Below are 24,017 nucleotides of genomic sequence, written 5' to 3'. Positions count from 1 at the left end.
ACATAAAGGAATGATGTAGCACTAGACACCTGGATAATCCAGCTGCCAATAATCAGGGGAGAGCTACCCTCTTCCTCCCGTTTCTAGCCTTCCCTTGAGGTACATGGGAATGTCTTCTCTTGCTTTAGCTGCTGGTTGTTACCTGAGTGCAGGCCTATTCGAATCCGGACTGGCACCTCTGGCATGTGCCGCATCTTGAAGGTACCCACGGAGCTGAGGATATCTAGGGACATGTTTGCAATCTCGGCTGCGTGCCTCATGCCATTCCTCTTTGGGAGGCCTGAGGCCACCATGTAAGCATCTCCAATGGTCTCTACCTGGAGATCAGGGGAGATAGAATTAGCAAGTAAATAACGTGTGTGTGTGTGTGTGTGTGTGTGTGTGTGTGTGTGTGTGTGTGTGTGTGTGTTTTCACAGAGCTTAAAGGGTATGATGGAGGCCAAGTGTTCTTCTTGTAAAGTGAGGAAGCCAGAGAGAGGCTGTCACTGCTTCACAGTCCTGCCTGTACATTAGAATCACTTAAGGAGCTTCACTTAAAAAAATACTGATGTCTAGGTCCCATACCTATAGATTCTGCAGTTACTTCTCAGGTTCCTGTCTGACCCTAGAGAATTATCAGACTCCAAATTCATCATCCTAGGAGAAGGTGCTTTCCCAGCAAGCATTTCTCTAGATGATTTCGGGTCAGTAAGCTAGAACAGCCTTAAGGAAAGTATAGGGAAAAGGAAAGGAAGGAGGTGAACGATTCTGTTCCTTCTGCTTTGCCTCGCTAATATGATGGAGTTAGTTTTGCAGTCTCCTTGGGTATGAGAACTCAGTCTTTTCCCACCAGCTCCCTCCTCCTGTCCTACTGCCACCTCTCAAAGGAGCAGCAATAGTAGCCCTCAGTTGCTTTGCAGGGGCAATTAGAGCTGGACACCTGTAAATAAAGGCAAATGAATCTGTGCTCATCTTCCCCACAGAAGTGTACTCACTCTTTTAGGTGATTAGTAAGGTGAAACTTTTCAGGTAAATCCGAAAGATAAGTAAGCTGAAGGGACTTCTATGAAATGTGCCTGTCAGACTCTGCTAGTACAAGTTTGGATCCAGTTAAAATCTATGTTCTCCTAAAGAACTGAACTCACAGATTGCCATAGTTAAGAGCATGAAATTCTGAAGTCATACAGCCTCGTTCAGAATTCCAGATGCACCATTTACAAACTGTGTGGCTTTAGTCACGTAATTTAACCTCTCTGTGCTTCAGTATCCTTACCTGTAAAACAGGGAAAATGACAGCACCTACCTCCGAGAATTTTCTAAGTACTAAATGATATCAAAGCACTTAAAACCTGTCTGGTGGATAATAAACGCAAGCCATTAGCACCACCGCCATCATTATCACCACATCATCATCGTCAAACTGACGTGTCTTGAAACAAGTCATAGGATTGTGCCTATGACTCAGCTCCAGAGAAAATTTTGTAATTGGCAATAGGCCCCTCATCATGACTTCCCATGTAGCCAATAACAGCGATCCTTTGCACCTATGGTACTTTGTACCTCAGGATGCTTCCATTCAGGGCCTCCTATACCTGGTGCAATTTGAGAAAAGGATCCCTGCTCTCAGATAAGCGTGCCTGCCTGCACGGAGGAAGGCAACAGTACAATGCAAATACTATATGGGAGGGGGAAACTCACTGGCTGGCCATTATCACTGACTGGTGGTTGACACTTCAGCTTTAATGAGTCAGTCATCCAGGAGCCCCCAGGAATATGGATGAGACAGTTAGAAAGGCAGGGAGCACGGGCACTGTTTGGCCTTGGTGTGAGACTGCTGTGGTGAACTGTGGGTTGTATAAACCACCATAAGGACACAGAAAGGGAAGAGGAGGTATAGAAAGGGGTCTGGTTGAGACGGAGTGGTAGTAGGAGAACTGAAACTGAAAACAAATCACTAACTTCATAATTCTGCAGCAGCCTTCTTCCTTCCATTTCAGATTATCAAGTGCCAGGGGAGGTGACTCCAATTTTACAGGTAAGGAAAATGAAAACACAAACGGTTTTGGTAACTCGCTGCTGGTTCAATGTTTATTTCCTTTGCACTGTGTTGTTTTGATTAAAAATGACTGAAAACTTAGATTCCATTTTTGGATTTATATAGCCCGACTCTGTCCTGAAAACAGCCCACTAGCTTCTTACTGCAGCCGTGAAGTATCAAAATACCTAACAATCTCATTCCCAAGACCCCCGACAATTGTCTGAACAGTATCAGCTGGATTGATTAAACCAGTGGCTGTGTTACTGCCCACACTGAGTCATCTTTGATTTTAGTTTCAACTGAATTAGCTTCCAGTGATTTGTTTTTCTCTTCAGGCTGCTTGAGTTCAACAAGTTAAGACAGGTAGTCTGATTCCATGGATTTTTCCTCCACCGTGGTTTCCATGTGTGCTTCTTGATTAGTTTGCAGCTCCTGCTGATTGACAGGTATGATGTCTATTTCTGAGCCCTATTTAGGCAGCTTGGCCTAGCCCCGAGGCTCTCTACTTGACCTGAAAGGGCCCTGTCTAATCTGAGATAAACACACTGCCCTGTGTGTGATTTGAGAGTTGGAACATTTCAGACTACTGTGAAGGATCCAATGAATGGAGCTACTCATTCTCCAGCTCTACCTGGGTTCCTGGGACAGAGGAGCTGTCTAAAGTGTGGGATGCCTGGGGCATCTTTCCCCATCAATAAAACAAGTAACCATGTTGCAGACGTGGAAATGTTCCTATGTAGCTATGAGATTTTTAGTCATTTTCTGCCTAGAGACAGGACAGCACATACAATCAAGGGTAAAGAAGCATGGCACCGCAATGAGTGAATGCAGTCATCTGTTCTGTACTCATCTTCTGCAACCTTTGAAAGGAAGAGTGGAAATTGACAGGCTGGAGGGGTGGGGGGAAGTGGAAGCAGTAGGTTGCAACCTCACAATTAATCACTTCCCAAGACCTCAGACCACTAGGTGGGCTTTAGGTTACCCTACAGCAATCCCAGAGAGCCTCAGGTCCAATAGCTCTTTGACATGTATAATGCCAGAGTTCCCTCCTGTATAAAAACGGTACCTAAAGGAGGAAACCAAGTTTTAACAGCACGTATTAGATGTACACAAACTTTACCAGGATGAACTCTGTCATAGTCATCAACTATGGGCCAGACACCAGTACTTTCTGTATCCCCTTCCGTGTCTGCACTGTGGGTACTTAGAAACTGAAGTGCAATAATGCTTTTTGGCCCCAACCTCTCCTTAGTCCCAGTTCTAGAAAATAGCTCAAAAGAAATCTGACTGGCAATCTCTTGCCGGGTTGAGATTGTTGTTTTGGAAAGTGTGAAATTCTATGCATTCTATTTGGCCTTCATTTCCAATGGGAGACCAATGGAAGTAGTGTACTATTTACATTTTAATTCCTAAATAACAGCATTCAATACAATTGCATCCTTCCTTCCATTTTGGAGTACACATAGGTGAGCCTCATATCAAAATTTCTCTCTGGAATATACTGCTCTGCTAAGTAACGTACCTTGTATACATCATGACTGCCAATGATGGCATCAAAGAGCGTGTACAGGTCATTGAGAAGATCCACCACCTCGATGGGCTCACTCATGGCTGAGATGGTAGTGAAGCCCACAATGTCACTGAAGTACAAGGTGACCAAGTCAAAGCCCTCAGGTTCAACCGTGCAGCCCTTTTTGAGGGATTCAGCAACTGATCTGAAAACAGACACAGCTATTCCTCAGAGGACACAGGTCTCCCTCCAGGCCACACAAAACATCTGCTAGAACACAACTTCTCCAAAAATCACTACCAAGTAAGTGATAAGGAAGAAAATGTCACCTGGATGCGAACACTCATTCTTTCATCTCTTTTACAAATAGATATTGAGTGCTTACAATGTGCCAGGCACTGTGACAGGTGCTGGGATGCAGCATTGAGCAGAGAGCCCTGATCTGTACCTTTGTGGAGTTTTTTTCAACTCTCTATCCTTCCTCAGTTCCCCTGCCCCAACTCCACCCCACCTGAGGGGGAAATGTTCCCAGGCAGCTGCCTTTGCATGAGACTAGCTTCCCCAATTATCTCCTCGAAGATCATGTTACAACATGATAAGGTGCCTTGGAAATTTTGGAAATTGTAGCAACACATAAGGCTTTCACCTAAGGAAGGAAAAACATAGAAAAACAACACTGCTACTTTCCTCTAGGAGCTAAAAAATCTGCCTCCTTTTAATTGGTCAACTTCCAGGCAAAGTCACGAAGTGACACATAGAAAAATCGAGGCATCAAAAACTTAAATGACTAGCATTATCCACAAGCAGTGGAAAATTAGGAAGTGCGCTCTGCCCCCTTGGCTTTCCAATTCTTCTTTGATTTGAAGGTGTGACTCAAACCTACCGGGAGTAGAGAGTGTACAGGACAGGGGGAGGGAGCAGTTAGTTGATGGGTAATTTTTTTCTATTTTTAATAGAACACATTGTTACAAGCATTCACACTCCTCAGGTGTTCACACATACGGTGGTAGCATCTGTGTTAGAAGCTTTTCCGTCTTCTGTTTTTCAATTTCCAGCTCTTCAGTCCGCTCCCGGATCAAATCTTCCAGGTTGTTAGAATATTGCTCCAGCATCCGAAGCATAGAGTCAATAATATTAGTCTTCTTCCCTTTATTGAAAGTTTTAAACTGGAAGTAAACAGAAAGAGGAGCCAGGGAATTCTTACTTCTTAAACTTAGAGATGATGGAACAGGACCCCCTTATCATAAACCCCTTCCTCTAAGATGAAAAGGCAGGAGAGGTGACCCCAGGTATAAAGAGGAAAAGTCACTACCCACCCTTATTGTCACCCTGGCCCACTCACAGGGCTCTTCTTCCGTGAGTAGTTCTTCCCCTACCCTTCTGGTTCTTTCAAGTCTAAGCAAAGGTGCTCTCCAGGCAGGATCCTTCGGTTCTGAGATGCCAGCACCTGAATAGTTAGCCACTTCAAAGGCACCAGGATTTGGTCCTGAGCTCAGGCCAGTTGTGAGTGGGGTCAGGGGAAGAGGGCAGGGAGTGTTCTTTTACTCTTCTAGATCATCAACCTATAAAATCATCCTTATCTTCTAAATGCTACCATGTTGCCAGTTCTCAGACAGTGGGAGGTTCTTTGACCTCTTAAATACGACCCAAGCTCGACGTGGTAAGATCTACCCCTATTTCTCACCATGGGGTCCAAGAATAATGGTGTCTCCTAGCACTTGGCCTTCATGTCAGTCAGGGTCATGTAGAAATTCAACTGGTCTTGCCCCTGGTCCTTTAGAGGTGGCTGCATGCCACAGATTTTTAATAAGCCCTCCCGGGACCCTGTTCATTTACAGAGACAAGGAGCTTGGCATAGCATTGGAATCACGAGGGGTAACCCCTCCTTACTGCTGTATTCAGCATGCAAAATGCTGGGCTGACAACAAGGGAAGACTGGTGGTAATTTTGCTCAGCACATGCCTAGGAATCTGTCCCAATGAACCCTTTTATACAGCTGAGCCACACGTGCTCTATATAGCACTCAATGTCCCAAGGCTAACACTAGGAGCTTCCTTCTTAGCCTGGTCCAGATCTACGTGTCCACCAAGGTCCTACAGTAGCCAGCTCAGATGCTTTGGGCGCCCCCTATTGCCTAACCCAGGGAGCCTCCCTCTCTTCCTCTTCCCATTTCAGTTTTATTAGCTGCAGGGAGTTGGGAGGCTACCCTTGTCTTTCAGACAGTCCAAACTTCCACTGAAGCATTTCAGTGAGGGCAGCTCCAAGCAATCTTGTTTGAAGGTCGTATGATGTGCACTCCTTCTATCTATCACCGGCTTCTCTGCTGCCTTCTGAAATAACATCTCTAGCATCAACACCAGGGCAAATGCTTTTTCTCCTGCCTCATGGTAAGTTTTCAGAAATTTGACCTTCATGGTCCTTTGCCTTTTCCATACTATTGCATACCTGTTTGAGTGTCCTCAAAAAACTCAGCCGGGCTAATGGAGGCATTGTTACCTGGGGACACGGATGACTTCATATTCAGGGCCCCTCAGGCTTTCAATCCAAGTCTTTCTTTTTTCCGCCTCAGATACCTGCCACTCACAAAGCATCTCGGTGCTGTACCCTAGCCAGGCTCCAAAGCCTCTCCGCCAGAGCTGACACAGCACTCCCAGAGAGCACCCTCAGCTTCGGTATCCTGTAGCTTGAACAAATCCCTCAACAGCGTGCTCCAACAGAGGAACCACACCCTAGCAGGGCTCCCTTAGCAGGGCTCTCTCTGTCTGCTCCCCATTTCCCCCTTTTAATCCCCAACTCTAGGGAAAGCGTCAACCTCTTTAGAAACTCAGTATCTTAAGGAGAGAGCTTATCACTTTTCGTGCACTCCATTGCCTCAAGTCATTCCCCAGAAACCTGAGGAATCCCCTGCTCTTGTACTCCACATTTGCACTTCCTTCCATCTGGAACACTGTTTCAAACACCCCATATTTTCCCTGACCCTCCAAAAGCAATCTGGCTTCACTTAAATGGGATACTCATCAGAGTTCTCTGGAATTTCCAAAGCAAAGGGGGCTCTACGAGGATCCCCATCTAGTCCAGGATACATCTATTCCATCTTCTAATGGTCTCAATGCCATTGTCCTGCAAGTGCCTAGTGGCTCAACTCCATCTTTGAAAGGTCAGTTAGATCGGATTGTGGATGGTCTGGAACAGAGGTTCATCAGATAAAGAGCACAAAAACCTATCCTTGTGCTCTTGGAGGATGTGCTGGGGATGCTTCAGCACCAAAGGCCTTCAGATAGCCAATTCCACGCTTCTTCCCCAAGACGAACGCCTTTTTCTCTTGCAAGAGGTTCCACAGTGTGATGACAACCCACGGAGTTCATTTTAGGTAGGCTGGTTTCAGTACGGCTTCTGGGCTGTGAGTGTTAAGATTCACGGAGTCCTTACCTGGTTAAATATTTCATCGAAAGTTGGTCGCTGTTCTGCAGCCTCAGCCCAGCACTGCTTCATCAGCTGGAGACATTCTGGAGGGGCGTGCTCGGGAGGAACCACTGGTCTGTAGACAGGAGGAGGCTTCTTAAGTCTTTCTATGATTTCTGTCCAGAAGCAAGAAGAAAAAGGTCTACAGATTGTGGGGAAAGCACCAAGATTCGGCAAAGATAATTGAGTTTTAGCCAAGAATAGGGTTGGTCAGGAGAAATTACAAAAAGGCAATGTCTTTTGCTTTCTCCTTAGGTGGCCTGAATATAAATTGTATCTGAACAAAGGCTACATCAATCAATGGAGGAAGGACTGAGAAACTAATCAATTGAGCTATTGGTATCATTTAAGCACAGCTTTATTCTGCTTCTGCTAGATATTATTTATGTTTTCATTTAAGTATAGTTGATTTACAATGTGTTAATTTCTGGTGTATGGCAAAATGATTCAGTTTATATATATATGTGTGTGTGTGTGTGTGTGTGTGTGTGTGTGTGTATATATACACATATATATATTCTTTTTCATATTCTTTTTAATTATGGTTTATTACAGGATATTTAATATAGTTCCCTGTGCTATACATTAGGACCTCGTTGTTTATCCATTGTTTCAATGATCTGGCTCCTTTCCCCCACCCCCAAATCATCTAAGCCTCTCAGTCTCTACAGTAGACCCAATTAGCCCCCGCTGAAGGCCCAGGCCCAGCCCAGTTCCGGGCTATGGGTCCTGCCTGGCCCCTAAGGTAAGGGAATTAAGAACTCCAGTAAAGGGACTTCCCTGGTGGTGCAGTGGTTAAGAATCCACCTGCCAATACAGGGCACATGGGTTCGATCCCTGGTCCGGGAAGATCTCACATTCCGCGGAGCAACTAAGCCCACGTGCCACAACTACTGAAGCCTGTGTGCCTAGAGTCCGTGCTCCACAACAAGAGAAGCCACCGCAATGAGAAGCCCGCACACCGCAACGAAGAGTAGCCCCCGCTCGCCGCAACTAGAGAAAGCCCGCGCACAGCAATGAAGACCCAACACAGCCAAAAATAAATAAATAAATAATAAATTTAAAAAAAAAACCTCCAGTAAATAGTTCAGGGCCCCATTGGGATCCTTCTGGCTGCTGGTACTTGAACCCCACTTTCAGTGGAACATTAACTGTGTATCAGACTATGGGCCGAGCACTTTGCATGGTCTCTCTGCTTCCAGCCTCGCCTTCAACAAACCATTCTGAAAACATGGATTTGGCCGTGTCACTTTTTTGCTTAACATCCCTTCATGGATTTTTATTACCCACAGGATAAAATCCAAGCCCCGACTATCTCTTCGGCTTATTTCTTTTTTTTTTTTTTTTTTTTTGGTTGAAGAAAGATTTTACTGCACATGGAAGTTGGAGCTTCCATTTTCAAATTTAATGTCCCACATTTCTCGGAATAGCTTTATTATTTATTAATTTTTACTGGTGTATAGTTGCTTCAGCTCACTTCTTACCCCTAGTCCCCTCTCCACACCCTTGACTTTAACATCCTCATCGTGAACCAAACCTTGCTTCCACCACCAGTGTGCCTTTCCCACCCCTGCCTTGGCTGTAACACTCCAACAGCACTGCTTTATACCATTATAAGCGTCCCCTTGCCTCCATGAAAGAATTTCAGTTGTTGCCTCTGACTTCTCAGCTCCTTGTGACACCACACCTTCTGCTCTGTTAACCCAGGTTGGCCCACACCAGTAATGGTTTCTCCATCACATCTCTCACCCTGCCCCCAGTGCAATAGATTCCATGGACGTCGACCCCTTGGAGTGCAACCGCCCCATCCAACTCTCTGGTAGAGGGAGTCCCTTTCTGAGAACACCAACGAGTGAAATAGGTCACCTCTCTGACTGAAAAGGTCAGAGAAGGTTTCCCAGTGGAGGTGACATGAGCTGGATGAGGCAAGGTGGGGAGAAGGTAGGGGCAACACGTGTGGAGGCACAGAGGTGGGAGGTAGTGATTTCAGGGCACTGCCAGTCACGTGCCTTAGCTGGAGTATGGGGAGTGACAGAAGATAAGCCTAGAGAGGTGGCTAGGGACCAGATTGTGAAGGGCCTTGTACCTCATGTGAGGAGACTGGGCTTCATTTAACTTGTGATGAGGAACTGTTGGGGGGTTCTAAGTAGAGGAGTGAACTAAAACTCCGAGTGGGGCAAGAGACAACTAAGTATTTTAGGTTTGGTTTGGTTTGATTTTGCAGTTTTTAAATCTTTTATTTTGAAATAAATTTAGACTTCCAGAAAAGTTGTAAAAATAGTACAATAATTGCCTATATATCCTTCACTCGGTTTCCCCCTAATGTTAGCAAATTATTATTTTTTTCTTTTTTGGCCATGCCATGTGGCATGTGGGATCTTAATTCCCTGACCAGGGACTGAACCCATGCCCCCTGCAGTGGAAGCGTGGAGTCTTAACCACTGGACCACCAGGGATGTCCCCGAATGTTAGCAACTTATAAAACTGCAGTACAAAGGAAGTTAATATTGGTACAATACTATTACTAATCTAGAGTCTTTATTTGAATTTCATCAATTTCCCCCTAACGTCCTTTTTCTTTTTTTTTTTAACATCTTTATTGGGGTATAATTGCTTTACAATGGTGTGTTAGTTTCTGCTTTATAACAAAGTGAATCAGTCATACATATACATATGTTCCCATATCTCTTCCCTCTTGCGTTTCCCTCCCTCCCACCCTCCCTATCCCACCCCTCCAGGCTGTCACAAAGCACCAAGCCAATATCCCTGTGCCATGAGGCTGCTTCCCACTAGCTATCTACCTTACTACGTTTGTTAGTGTGTATATGTCCATGACTCTCTCTCGCCCTGTCACAGCTCACCCTTCCCCCTCCCCATAACCTCAAGTCCGTTCTCTAGGAGGTCTGCGTCTTTATTCCTGCCTTACCCCTAGGTTCTTCATGACATTTTTTTTTCTTAAATTCCATATATATAACGTCCTTTTCCTGTTTCACAATCCAATTCAAGATCCCATATCGTACTTAATTGTTATGTCTCAGTCTCCTCCAATCTGTGATGGTTCCTCATTCCTTCCCTGTCTTTCAGGACTTTGACACTTTTGATGAGTACTGGCCAGTTATTTTGCAGAATGCCTCTCAGCTGGGGTGTGTCTGATGTTTTCTCATGGTTAGATTGAGGTTATGCATTTTGGGGCAAGAATACCACGAGGGTGGTATTGAGCCCTTCTCAGTGCATCATGGCAGGGGTACATGATGTTGATGTACCTTGATCACTTGGTTAAGGTGGTGTCTGCAGGATCCTCCACTAATAAACTTACTCTTTTTCCATTTGTAATTAGTAAATATCTAGTGATTTCATACTTTTAGAATACGTAAACATCCTGCTTCCCCTCAAATTTTGCCTGGTAGCCAAAGATTCTGATGGGAGATAAGGATGAAAGACTATGGCGTGTCACAGGGAAAGAATGGGAGGACTTTTGACATCCAGGAGCATCACTGAGGGGGCACTGAAATGTCTGGCAGGGGGTGTCTCAAAGGAGTAGTAGGGGGCTGCTAAAAAAAGGACTAACGTAAGTCCTGTAGGCCCTTGGCTTATGTCACAGTTTGGAAAACGACCAGCTTCTTGGGTGAGGGTTATTTCTTCCAAATGCCTAAAGCTGTCTGGCTCCAAGTCCCACCTGCACACAACAAGGGCTGCTTGCAGACCAGTGGGCAGTTAGCACAAGCACGGAATCGTGTTCACTCTTCTGGCATATCGCAGCAGCCTGGGTTGGCCTGATGATCTGGGTCATGGTGGGCTCCTGGTACCCTTTTCTCACCTCCCGCTTACCTTTGGCAGGCAGATCCATCATGCAGAATGGGGTGCCCCGGACCATCACTTCTTGCATGATGATGGCAAAGCTATAGACGTCTCCTGCAAAAGAACGTAACCTGCTGCCCCTCGGGGCTCTCAACAGTTCAGGGGCCATCCACAGCAACTCTGAAAAGAAAGCATTGTGTAATGAATACAGGGCGGATTAACTGACAGCATCTGCAATGCCCTCGAGGGCTCCAAGGGTGCTGTTTCATTGACTGCTTTATATTGGTATTAAGACAGACTGGCATGCTAGTGCCTCCGCGCCCCCCCTCCCCCTGGAGTCTGCATTTATGAATCTAAGGAATTACTCTCAGAGAAAGCATACTACTTTCCCCACACCAGGACCACGCAGGCAGACACAGCGGAGGTGTGGGGAAGGGCAAAGAAGCTCGAAATAAAAAAACTATCTGGTGCTGACTTTCTTGCTCTCTTGAGCCTGCAAGTAGCAGTTGGCAGGCTTCCAGGGAAAGGCGAGTGCCCTGCCCGACTGGTTGCCATGGATTTGCTGTGTGCTGAGATCTATATGTGTCTGATAATTTGACTGTGCTGGGGCTCGAGGAGTCATAAGTTGCTTTCTCCAGGTCTTATCTAAGAGGATTAGAGGATCCCCAAGTCTCCTCTGTTCCTTGCAGAGCAAAAGGGTGCAGCAATTCCTTCAACTCAGTTCTGCAAATATTTATTGAGGATTTACTATGTACCAGGCACTGTGCTAACGACAGGGGCAGTGCCAGAGATGAATTAGACCTTGCCTTTGCCCTTGCAGAGTTCACAGACCAGTGGGCAAGACACACACGTGTACCCCTAACTGCAATACAACAGAGATAGTGATGAGGGCCACTATTTAGTGTAAGGAAATGAATCTATTAAAAGCCACTCTTGAGAACCCACTGTGTGCTCTGCTGCATTTCAGACCCGAACAGGGAAAAAAAGATATTATCTCTGCTTTCAGAGAGTTATGGCAGAGACTCAGAAATTTGGGGTGAGGGCCCCTTAAGCAATATATAAAGAAATACCAGTTAATAATATAAATTGAGTAGTCAAAAATTGGAGGGAATGCTTCATATTGAAACATATGAAATTCCATTTCTGTAGATCAAAAATGGTTCAATATTGGCAATTCCATGAGGTTCAAGCTAATAAAAAAACTGAGCTGATCAAATTAATCTAGGAAGGCTTCCCGGAAAAGTTAAAGGAGCTTGTTAAGAAGGTCAAGGATGCAGTTTCCTAGAGCCGACGACAGGGTAAGGGCTTTGCAGGGAGAAAGAACAGTATGTGCAAAAGAACAAGAGGTAGAAAGGAGCAAATTGCGGATGGGGGTGCTGGTAAGCAGATTAGCTTGGCTGAAGAGAAGGGCTCTGTTAAGGAATAATGAGAAATGAGAAATGGGGTTGATGAAGTGGGGGAGGGAGGGTGGCTGGAAGAATGAGGGCAGAAGGTGAGAGGCCCTGAGAGCCAAATGAAGGCATTTGGAGCGAATACAAAAGGCAGTAGGGGTGCTGGAGCTGGAGAGGGATTTGATGAAAGCCGTGTTCGGGAAGATTAATCTGGCAACCTGCACAAACTGGATTGAAGAAGGAGAGAGGCTGGAATCAGGGAGACCGGCTAGGAAGCTATTACAGTAAGAGCCAGAGGCGAGGTGAAAGGGGCCTGAATGGGGGCAGGGGCGACGGCAGCAGGATGGGGAACGAGATATATAGGTAGGCTACAATGGACAGGGAAGGGACAGGGCTGGGGACAGGCTCAGTATGCTCTTCCGAGGGGAGAGAGGTAGAGTAAACAGCAGGTTGATGTCCAGATAGGGAGGCTGGAAAAGAGTGCCTCCTGAGGGTGAAGGTGGCATGCGGAAAGCGCTGGCTAACTTTTCATCTTCTCAAATTTGGGGTATTGGGAAGGGAGCCCAAAGGACAGGTCCTATGAAGCAAGAAGGAGGATAAAAGGTCAGAGATGATTTTGGTTTGTTCGCGAAACCCAGGAAAGAGAAACTCACCCTGGAAATTCTTACTTTGAGGCAACTCTGATCAAAATGGTGGAACAGGGAATTCTAGCCTCACCCCGAATCACATACTCATCTCTCTTTGCCCTCCAGGTGTCCCCAGCCTTTGTCCCCCAACTCGCCTGCCCCACCACCCCTGTGAGTCTCTGATACGCTCACTATAGTGGTTTTGCCCTTCTATCTCCTCACCTAGGAGAACTGATATTTGCAAATAAAGCCAAAAAGACTGAATAACACTTTAGTCAAAGGAATACATTTCTGACCATGGGATTTCAGGCATACGGTTTTGGGGGGAGGGAAAATGGTATGCAGCTGCTTCTTCCTGGCATCCTCTCTCCCTGCACATTTAAAAGCACAAGAAGGAAAAAAAAAAGCACAAGAAGGGAAAAGAGGACATGACTCTCTGGTAAAAAGCTGGGTTATTAAATACAATCACTACCAAACAGTATTTTCAGAGAGCACTTACATGTATGTTGTTAATGGCTAAAATGAGGCTTTATCTGGACTATACTTATGTAATTGAGAGTGGGCAGTAATGAATACACTTACAACCTGCCCCCATTTCCCATTCCCACTCCAGAGCCAAGTAAGAGCCACTACCTACCATTAGACTTGAACTCTCAGGAAAAAAAAAAACTAGAAAAATCACTTTGGCTTGTTTTGTGTTTGCTGGAGCTACTACTAACTCTTGAGCCCTGCTATGGTGATAAAATCAACCTTGGAGAGCCAGTGTGGTGTGGTACAAGAGAACACATGGTGGAAGTCAAGAGACCTGGGTTCACAATCTCAACTTGGTCACTGATCAGCTCACCTTTCTGAACCTCAGTTTCCCCATCCATAAAATGGAAATTGAGCCAGATGACCTCCAAGGGCCTTCCAATGATAAGATTCTATTAGCCCTGTCGTCTAAGGCAGGGAGCCTCAAATTTCTTTATTTTATTTTATTTCATCCATTCATTGATTCAACAAACATTTACTCCACCAAGTATTGTGAAAGGCACCGAGGGAGGCAAACCTGTTTCTCCCCTTCACAAAACTTACAGTTTGGGGAGGGAGAGAAGACAGCTAATTAAACATGTAATACCAACAAAATGTGGTATTACAACAAAGTTCAAAGCCTTAAAGGATCATAAAGAGGAGAATTTAGCCAAGCCTAAGGGGTCATGGAAAGTCTCTTGAAGCAGTGGTATTTAAGTTGAGCCCTGTGGGAGGAGGAGAATCTAGCCAGACTCAGATGAGTGGGTAACAGAGTAGGAAGGGAAGAGTGTCCCAAGCAATGGGCACAGCATGTGTGAAGTTCTGGAAGTAAGAGAGAGCCTGGTGCAAATAAACAACTGGAAGGCAGTCAGCATTGCTGGAGCACAGAGACAGAGGAGGGAGTGGTTAAGCACAAGAGGTCCTCACGGCCCAGACCATGAAGGGCTTGTAAGCCACGTAAGAGAGTTTGAACTTTATCCTAAGAGCAATGGGAAGCCATTCAATGAATTTTGGCACCGTTGTAACATGATCAGATTTGCAGTTTAGGAAACTCCCTCTGGCTGCAGTGTGCAAAGAATGGACTGAGCATCCAGATTGCCCTTGCAATTTGGAGAATGGAATGAAACGTTAAGAGGGAGAAACAGGGAAAGAGACAGACACAGTCCACCAAAAATAAAATAAAATAAAAATAAAAATAGGGCTTCCCTGGTGGCGCAGTGGTTGAGAGTCCGCCTGCCGATGCAGGGGACACGGGTTCGTGCCCCGGTCCGGGAGGATTCCACGTGCCGCGGAGCGGCTGGGCCCGTGAGCCATGGCCGCTGTGCCTGCGCGTTCGGAGCCTGTGCTCCGCAACGGGAGAGGCCACAACAGTGAGAGGCCCACATACCGCAAAAAAATAATAATAATAAAAAATTTTAAAAATAAATAAATAAAAATAAAAAACACCCACTGCAGCTAGCTTTCCTCACTCTGAAACCAGAGTTTCTTAAGTTTGAAAGTAGCCAACCTGTGAATTCAATGGAATTCTGGGAAGCTGGACATTGTGTTTTATCTTTTATAGATGAGTAATTTTGACAGGAAGCTAAGTACTTCCCACTCTACAGCGGTTGTCCCAACATCCTAGCACTAACACCAGGCAACTACTCCAAGCTCTCAAATTGGGATTAGCCAAATAATACCCATACGACTAAGTGGTCAACAAGAACAGGCCCACAGAGAGAAACAGACGAAGAGAGAGACAGAGACAGAGAGAGACAGAGAAACAGAGACCCAGAGGAAGACAATAGCACCTGTTGCTATTGTGATTACCATGAGCTGCAAGTCCTTCAAAGCATGGATGGGCAGAGAAAGAGGAAATTGTTACTAAATGTTTTAATTTAGCTGCTAAGTGGCTGCACGATTCGGGCAAATCTTGAGACTCAGGTGTCTCATCTGTTAAATGAGCAAGTTGGACCGGATGACTCCCTAAAATTTCGTATTCCACTAGCTTTGTAAAGCTCAAAGATGATGCCACTGATGACTGGACTGTGTCTCTATCCGTGCATGTGTCTCTCTGTGTCCTGCACTCTTCATTTCTCCTATAAAGTCAGCAATTTTAAAGCTTATAACACCAAAGATCATTTTAAGAATATGAGTATATGTTGTCATTTTGCATCTCTCCCTCTCTGTGTCTCTTCTGGGTTGTCTGTTTCTCTGTGTTTTTGTGTCATTATTTCTCTTCTTCCCCCTTGCAATACCGGTTAAAACTTTTAATGTGCAAACTTCCTATATGTATTTAACCCTATTCATTTTCTCTCCTTACTCTTTCTCTTTCTTCCTCCCTCCCTTCCATCAGTTCATTCCCTCATAGTTCTCAATCACCCACTCCCAAGCCCCATCTCAGGTTTCTATTTCTTTGATCTGTTATGACCTCTACAGGCATTGTTTGGTGTTGCCACACGTGCACTAAATAGAAGACAAAAACACAAAGTGGACATTACAGGCATGCCTACTGATTTACTAGAAGGCCATAGTTCGGTCTGAAGCCATCCCACACAACCCACAGAGCATTTACTTGCTGCCGACCCCCCCCCTTGCTTCTTTCTCTCTGACAGAGACAGTGAGGGTAGGCTCTAGTGACATCCCATTCCAGAATGGGCTTTGTGGGAGTCCAGCTACCAAATTACCTTCCATTCAATCTGACAAGTATTTATTGAGCACCTACTGTGTGCCTAGTGCTCAGCAAGTTCCTCCAGGGACACCTGGGGTCTCCACACAATATAACCTAATCCTGCCACAGCAGGAACTCAACATTATTGCACTGGCTTTGTTCAGAAGGCTTGGCTGCGCTGAGATTACAGCCTGCAGACTTCATTCAACTCCTTTGGCTTGGAAATGAGGCTGCTTTTCAACAAAAGTGGGGAGTTGAATCAGCCTGAGGCTTTAATTCAGGGCATGTTCTCATTTGAACTTTGGAGTTACCTTGTGTGCATCAGAAGGGTACAATACATCGCTTACCTTCCGCAGAAGGTTCCTCTTGGGAGAGTCTTAGCGTTTCCAAGATGTCATTAAAGCCATAATCTGTCACTTTGAGTACAAAACGCCCATCTACCACACAGTTCCGAGACTTCAGCCTCCCATGAGCAAACTCTCTGTGATGTAAGTACTTCATGCCCTGCAGATGATACAAACAGGATTTATTTAGCAACTTATTTAACTATTTGGGGCTTTTAGAACCACTTTCTGAGATTGTTAATGGCATGAGCTATTATGATCTAGAATTCAGCCTTTTTCTCTTACACGCAGGCAAAGCAAAACTCTGACAACAAGAATCGTTTCCAGGTCCCTTCTAGCGCTAAAATTTTACGTTTTGATGAAGAATCATATCTTGTGGGCATAAAGAACTGTGTGTTATTGGAAGATTTATTGACATTTCAAACACAGAGAGATCTACACATATATAATTGTCAAGAATTTGAAGATTCTGATTTTCCCCCAAAAGGTCTAGCCAAACTCTCATCTACTACTGGCAGGAATGGAAATTGGTACAGCCTTTTGGGTGGGTAATTTGGAAATAGCTATCAAAATGGAAAGTATGCGTACCCTGTGACCTAGGGATTCTACTTCTCCAAGGAAATGCTTGCACATGTGCACATACACAAGAATGCTCCTTGCAGCTCTGCTTTATATTATATAATTGGATGTATAATAAATATCGAGAAGGGACGTCCAAATTGTGGTACATCCAACCTATGGAATAGTCTGCAACAATTAAAAATAATAAGATCAATTTGTATGTACCGATAGGGGACCATATCTAAGCCATAAAGTAAGTGAAAAGGAGTAAGTTGCAGAACTATGTGACAGTATGTATTTTAAACAACAAACAAAATCTATAATGTATGTAAATACACGAAAAATGAATTGCAAGGCTAATCACCAAATTGTCAACAGTGATTAATTTGGGGGGAAGATATGAAGGAGGATTGAGTAATTGTCAGTATTTTCCCAATATATTTATATCACTTGATTTCTAAATTTAATTGAATGCATTACTTTTATAATTAGAAATGTCTTATTTTTATAATTTATATAAAATATATTAAAATTATATAAAATATATACAATTTATTTTTTATATATTTTTAATTAAAAATAGACAATAAAAAAGAAAGCTGAAAGCAAGAAAGCTGATACTGACTGCTACAGTTTGCTTGGCAACCTTATGACATTCAAATGTGATCTACCAGGACTTTACCAGATGGGTTTAATCATTCACATATAAATACATCCATTTTCTAGTGCAGTCATCTCGGAACTGTTTATGCTGAGTCCTTTTAAGTATCTGGCTCTACTTTGCCACCTGACACCCCTTTGTATTTGTATGCTTTACATCTTGCACCCTAGGAAATTCTGTAGAGTCCCCAGTACTTCCAAGCAGAGTCTATAGTGGGGGAGATTTCTCCCTAGGTGTCTAATGCTTAGGTTTCATTCATCACGGGTCTGAGAGGACTCATTTAGAGGACTCTCCCTTAACTCACGGGACTTTGCTTACAGAGTGAGTGGAAAGAGTATTAGAATAGGAATTAAGAGATTTAGATTCTATTATTAGCTCTGCCACTTAATAGACAGCTGGTAAATGTTTATTGAGTATCTACTATGTGTGGTAGACACTATATAACAAAAACCTCATTTAGTTTCTCTGAGCCTCTGTAAAAGGAGGATAATCACACTTCTTTTATAGAAAATTGGAATGAGATTATGTCTATAAAGCTACCTTGAAAAGAGTTAGGCCACAATACAAGGGTCAAGACTGTGATTAATATGCAGGAAGCTCAATGACTATTGGCTATCCAAATCAGCCCACTACAAGTGCACACAGACACAATTTTCATATCACTCTAGGGAGTTCATAGACTCCACTGAAGTCCATCCATGGACCCATCTGTGAACCCCGCTGGCTGTTAATAGTCCTTGCCTCTGAGAATGGAGGTGCTGCCTGGTAGAACCGATGGTCTTTTGGCTTTCTGGTCATGCTGAGTTCCACATCTATACCTATGGTATAGACCTATGCAAAGACCCATCACCTAGTTCTAGACTGAACCACCTTTTAGAACGTGAAAGCCAGGAGATGGGGCTAAGCAGAACCAAAGAGCCTGGGAATGAGCACTTTCCCACATCCAGAAGGCAGAGAAATGGGATGGAAGAAAGGATTGCTTAAGGCAGAAGAGTGCTCAATAGCTATAGGAAGTAAAGACAAAAATCTGGCCCTCAAACAGGGGAGCAGGTGAGGAGCAAGCAAACTCTTTCTGTATCAGGACCTTATAACAGATATGGACAAAAGGGCTATGAGAAGAAGTGAGGGCAGACACAGGGAAGGAAGGTGGAGGAGTAAGAGCATCATAATGATCCAAGGCAAGTGAAACATCCCAAAATATTGAAGTTCTAATCTACAGGGAAAATCCTGGATTTTCAGTCTTTCCATTAACCTTGATGAGATCCAGCAGGAGTGATGATTTAAACATCCAATCTAGTTTCACATCCTGATTTGTCAGTATGTCTTCCAGGCTCCTTCGGGAACAGAATTCTGTCACAATGGCAAACGTCCCCGAATCATAGAAGAAGCCCACTAAAGGGTTAATATTCTCATGACGTAGGTCCTTCATCTGGAAACAGAGGGAGAGAAGAGAGTCACAGCTGTTCTGTCTCAATTGGAGCTGGGGCCTTCTTCCTGATTCTTTAGGGACACTGTGGAGTGGAGCTCAGTGACCCAGGAATACTAAAGAGGTTAGTACAGTAAGAGGTGGAATAGATTGTCTTTCCGTGAATATTCATCTATGCAGCATCTATTAAAATAAATAGCTTACATAAACATCAGGCCAAAGCTTACAAAATTTGTTTCAGAAGAAACACTTCGAATTTTGACTACATTTTACCTTTGTATCCATTCATTTTTTCCCACTAATGTGAGAAGCATTTAGTGTGTCTCAACAATGTCCAAGGCATTGGACTGCATGCTAGTGATATAGAGATAAACAAAATGAAATCAATATCCTGAAAGAGCTCACATTTAAAGAAGGGTGATAGACAAACAAACTGACAGCTGTATTTCCCTGTGAAGTGGTTTCTTATGGGAGAATGGGATGCTGGTAGAGTTCAGATGGTAAGTATCTAATTCAGTCTGGGAGATCTGGCTTCCCTGAGGAGGTAATGTCTAGACCATCATGAAGCGCAAGTAAGAGCTGACCATGTGAAGGTGACATGGTGGGAGGGGTTGAGAGTGAGAGCATGTTATGCTGAGGAAATTGCAACAGGTTTAGGGTGGCCAGAACACAGTGCAGAGGAAAGAATATGAGACACAAGGCTGAAGAGATAGGCTTCCCTGGTGGCGCAGTGGTTAAGAATCCGCCTGCCAATGCAGGAGACAAGGGTTCAAGACCTGGTCCGGGAAGATTCCACATGCCACGGAGCAACTAAGCCCGTGAGCCACAACTACTAAGCCTGCGCTCTGGAGCCCATGTGCCACAACTATTGAGCCCACGTGCCACAACTACTGAAACCCGTGCACCTAGAGGCTGTGCTCTGCAACAAGAGAAGCCACCGCAATGAGAAGTCTGCACACCACAACAAAAAGTCGCCCCCACTCAAGACAACTAAAGAAAGCCCGTGTGCAGCAATGAAGACCCAACACAGCCAAAAATAAATAAATAAATTTATAAAAGGCTGGAGAGTTAGACAGGCGCCACATCCTGTGCAGCTTTGAGAACCGTGCTATAGAATTCGAAATTAATATTACGGTCACTCAATAATTGTTATCTATTATTATTACTTTTTAATGGGGGATGAGAGAGAAAAGGGCTCCATTTTTGCTTCTAGATTTCTACTTGGATTCCTGGATAGATGGCAGTGATATACATCAATATAAGAAATTCAGGGATGTTTTAGTAGTGGATATGTTGGTGCCCCACCTATATCCCCTTTACAGTGCATCCTGCAGCTGCTGTAAATGTTGGCTGGTAACTCACAGTCGCTCCATTCTCTGGAAAATTGTCCTAGAGGCTAAGCCAAAGGGGAGCTATCTTACTTGAAAGGTTAGGGCCTACCCACAGACCTCAGCTAATGATTGACTGACTGGGAAAGGTACAAAAGTTCAACTCCCTCACCTCAAAGTGGAACTCATGGTATAACTTGTGCTCCAGTATTTCTCCCATAAAATCATACTGAAGCTAGTCTCAAGCTGAGATCACATACTTGCCGAGCTTTTGCTTCTGCCTTATCCTGCATCCTCACTCCTTTTCTCTTGAGAGCATTCTCTCAATGAGTAATTTGAACAAGAATCTCCATCTCAGGCTCCGCTTTTAGAGAATCTGACCTAAGACAGTGGGAAAGCAAATTCTGGGTGATGGGGACAGCTGATTAATTCAGTTTGAGACACATTAAGAATGAGGTGCCTGTGGAACATCAAGGTGGAACTATTCCAAGGAGATAGTGTGTTCTAGCTAAATAGACTTGGGAATTGTAAACATGTAAATGGTAGATGAAATTAATGGGAGTGAATGAGATAACCCAAGGGAAGCATATAAAATAAAAAGAAAAGCGGGGGGTGCATATCAACATTTAAAAGATGGGAAAAGGAAGAACATCCTGCATAAAGACTTAGAAATGAGGCTAGAGAAGTGGAGAAAGGCTTATTTAGAACAACATTATGAACACCACAGGAAGAGTTTCAGGGAAGTGAGGTAAATGCCAGAAGGAATTTCAGGAAAATGTGATAAATACTAGAGAGGTCAGGTCAGATGAAGACAGCTACACCTAGACACATCATAATTAAACTCCTAAAATCTAAACTTATGCAGGCAGTCAGAGAATATACAAAAACCTCTTCATGATTAAAAAAAAATTCACAGAAAATCAGAAGTCAAAGGGACATGTGTGAAAAAACCTTCAGGTAACATCAAACCCAAGAGTAAAACATTAAATTCTTTTCCTCTAGAGTCAAGAGCAAGACAGGGATGTCTTCCTTCACCATTTCTACTCAATATTGTATAATAGCATCAAAACATTGATGAGAAAAGTTAAAGAAAACTTAAATAAATGAAGATCTATACCACATTAATGGACTGGAAGGTTCAGTATTGTTAAGATGTCCATTTTCCCTAAATTGATTTATAAATTCATATAACCCCCTATGAAAAATTCCAGAAGGCTTTATTGAAGTAATGAACAAGTTTATTCAAGAACTTATTGAAAATTAAAATAAACTACCCTATCCAAAACAATCTTGAAAAAGAACAATTTGCAGGAGCTTATACCACTTAACTATAGGAGTTACTCTGGAGCTGTGATAATCAAGATAGTGTGATATTGGCAGTAGGGTACACTAATGAGTTAGTGAAACAGAGTACAGAGTCTAAAAATATACCCACACATATATAGTCAGTCAACTTTTCACCAAGTTGAAAAGTTAATTAAGTGGAGAAAGGAAAGGCTTTTTAAAATAATTGTTACTGGAACACTGGATATCGCTATGAAAAAAAAATTAACCATGACCACTATCTCAGTCCATACATAAAAACTAATTCAAAATGGATCATAATCCTAAATCTAAAATCTTGGAATTGGCAAAGATTTTCAAGCCGCAAAATAAAATCATAAATTGGATTTCCTCAAAATTAAAAATTTTGCTCATCAAAACCATTAAACAAACAATCCACAGACTGAGAAAAAATATTGTAAAACATATATCTGACCAAAGGAAGGTTATATAAAGAACGTCTACATTTCAACAATTAAAAGGCAAAACCCTCAATTTTTTTAAATGGGAAAAAATGTGAACAGACAATTCACAAAAGAAGATATACAAATGAATTATAAACACATGAAAAGATGCTCAATAACATTAGTCATCAAGAAAATGCAAATTAAAACCACAATAAGATAACATTTTATACACCGTAGAAAGGCAAATATCAAAAAGACAAATGTTGCTGAGAATTTAAAGCAACTGGAACTTTTGTACATTTCTGACAGGAGTGTAAAATATTGTAACCAATTTGGAGACCTGTTTGGATGTTTCATATAAAGTTATACGTACATCTACTCTATGACTCAGTTTGTCTATTCTTAAGCATTTACCGAAGAGAAGCGAAAATACATGTTCACAAAAATATCAATACTTGGACAAAAATGTTTATAGTTGCCTATGAAGAAATACTCAACATACTAATCATCAGAGAAGTGCAAATCAAAATGGCAATATGATATCATCTCCCACCCATTAGGGTGGTTACTATAAATTAAAAAAAAAAACCAGATAATAACAAGTGTTGACAAGGATGTGGAGAAATTAGAACTCTTGTGTACTGTTGGTAGGATTGTAAAATGATGCAACTGCTATGGAAAACAGTATGGAGGTTCCTCAAAAAATTAAAAATAGAACTACAATATGATCCAGAAATTCCACTCCTGGGTATATATGCAAAGAATTGAAAGCAGGATCTCAGAGAGATACTTGCACACCCATTTTCATAGCAACCCAAATGTCCATCAAGAAATGAATGAATAACATAAAATGGAATATTGTTCAGCCTTTAAAAGGAAAGAAATCTATTCACACTTTACCACATGGATGAACCTTGAAGACATTATGCTAGGTGAAATATGCCAGTCACAAAAAGACAAATACTATATTATTCCATTTATATAAGGTGTCTAAAGTAGTCATATTCATGGAAACAGAAAGTAGAATGGTGGTTAACCCAGAAGAGGGGGAGGGGAAAAAAGTGAGCTGCTATTTAATGGGTACAGAGTTTTATATTTGCAAATTGAAAAAGTTCTGGCGATGTGTTTAACAACAATGCAAGTATATTTAACACTGCTGAATTGTACATTTAAAAATAAAGATGGTAAAATTTATGTTATGTGTTTTTTCTTAATTAAACAAATATTTATAGTTGTCTTATTCATAACTCCAAAAAACTGGAAACCCAGCCAAATGTTCATCAACAGGAAAATTATAAACAAATTGTGATATATTCATAAAATGAAATACTACTCAGAAATTTAAAAAAGTGAACTGCTACTGATACCTGCAAAAACGTGGATTTAATCTTAAAAACACTATGTTGAGAGAAGAAAGTCAGGCACAAAAGAGTATATAGTCTATCATTCCACTTATACGAAATCCAAGAACAGAAAAAATATTAATTCATGATGATAGATATCAGAACAATGATTGCCTCTGGGATAAAAGAAATGACTGAGAAGGGAAACAAGAGACCTTTCTGGGGTGATAGACATATTTTGTATCTTGTTTTGGGGAGTGGTTACACAGATATATGCAATATATGCAATTATCAAAACTCACTGAACAGATAATTCATTCATCAAATTATACGTAAATAAAAAAGTCTTTTCGAAACACAATGAGACATTATACTATGTGAAATAAGCCAGTGACAAAAAGAGGTATCTAAAGTAGTCAAATTCATAGAAGCAGAAAATAGAATGGTGGTTATCAAGCGGTGAGGGTGACTGGGGAAAAGGAGAGTTTTGTTTAATAGGTACAGAGTTTCAGCTTTGCAAGAGAAAAGCTGTGACAATCTGTTGCCAAAAAATGTGAATATACTCAACACTTAGAGATGGTAATTTCTGTCATTTTATCATAATTTAAAATTAAAAAAACACAATGAGATACCCATAGAAACCTACTAGAATACTAAAAC

At 42.7% G+C, this 24,017-nt stretch overlaps 1 protein-coding gene across 1 annotated transcript in view; it reads right to left on the bottom strand.

The window, feature by feature from the left end:
- Positions 1 to 24,017, bottom strand: part of GUCY2F (guanylate cyclase 2F, retinal) — an 80,572-nt gene that overhangs the window by 12,264 nt on the left and 44,291 nt on the right. Inside the window, exons 9-15 of the mRNA XM_060001996.1 lie at positions 18,783 to 18,959; positions 16,312 to 16,468; positions 10,818 to 10,967; positions 6,957 to 7,105; positions 4,530 to 4,693; positions 3,540 to 3,732; positions 143 to 317 (exon numbers count right to left, since the gene is read on the bottom strand). Coding sequence (XP_059857979.1) covers positions 143 to 317; positions 3,540 to 3,732; positions 4,530 to 4,693; positions 6,957 to 7,105; positions 10,818 to 10,967; positions 16,312 to 16,468; positions 18,783 to 18,959 — 1,165 coding nt within the window. The remainder of the gene's footprint in view (positions 1 to 142; positions 318 to 3,539; positions 3,733 to 4,529; positions 4,694 to 6,956; positions 7,106 to 10,817; positions 10,968 to 16,311; positions 16,469 to 18,782; positions 18,960 to 24,017) is intronic.

Source organism: Delphinus delphis, chromosome X (assembly GCF_949987515.2).
Source record: "Delphinus delphis chromosome X, mDelDel1.2, whole genome shotgun sequence".
In the NCBI taxonomy this organism is placed as follows: Eukaryota; Metazoa; Chordata; class Mammalia; order Artiodactyla; family Delphinidae; genus Delphinus; species Delphinus delphis.
The sequence above is the reverse complement of the archived record's forward strand: the minus strand, read 5'-3'. Positions and strand labels throughout refer to the sequence as shown.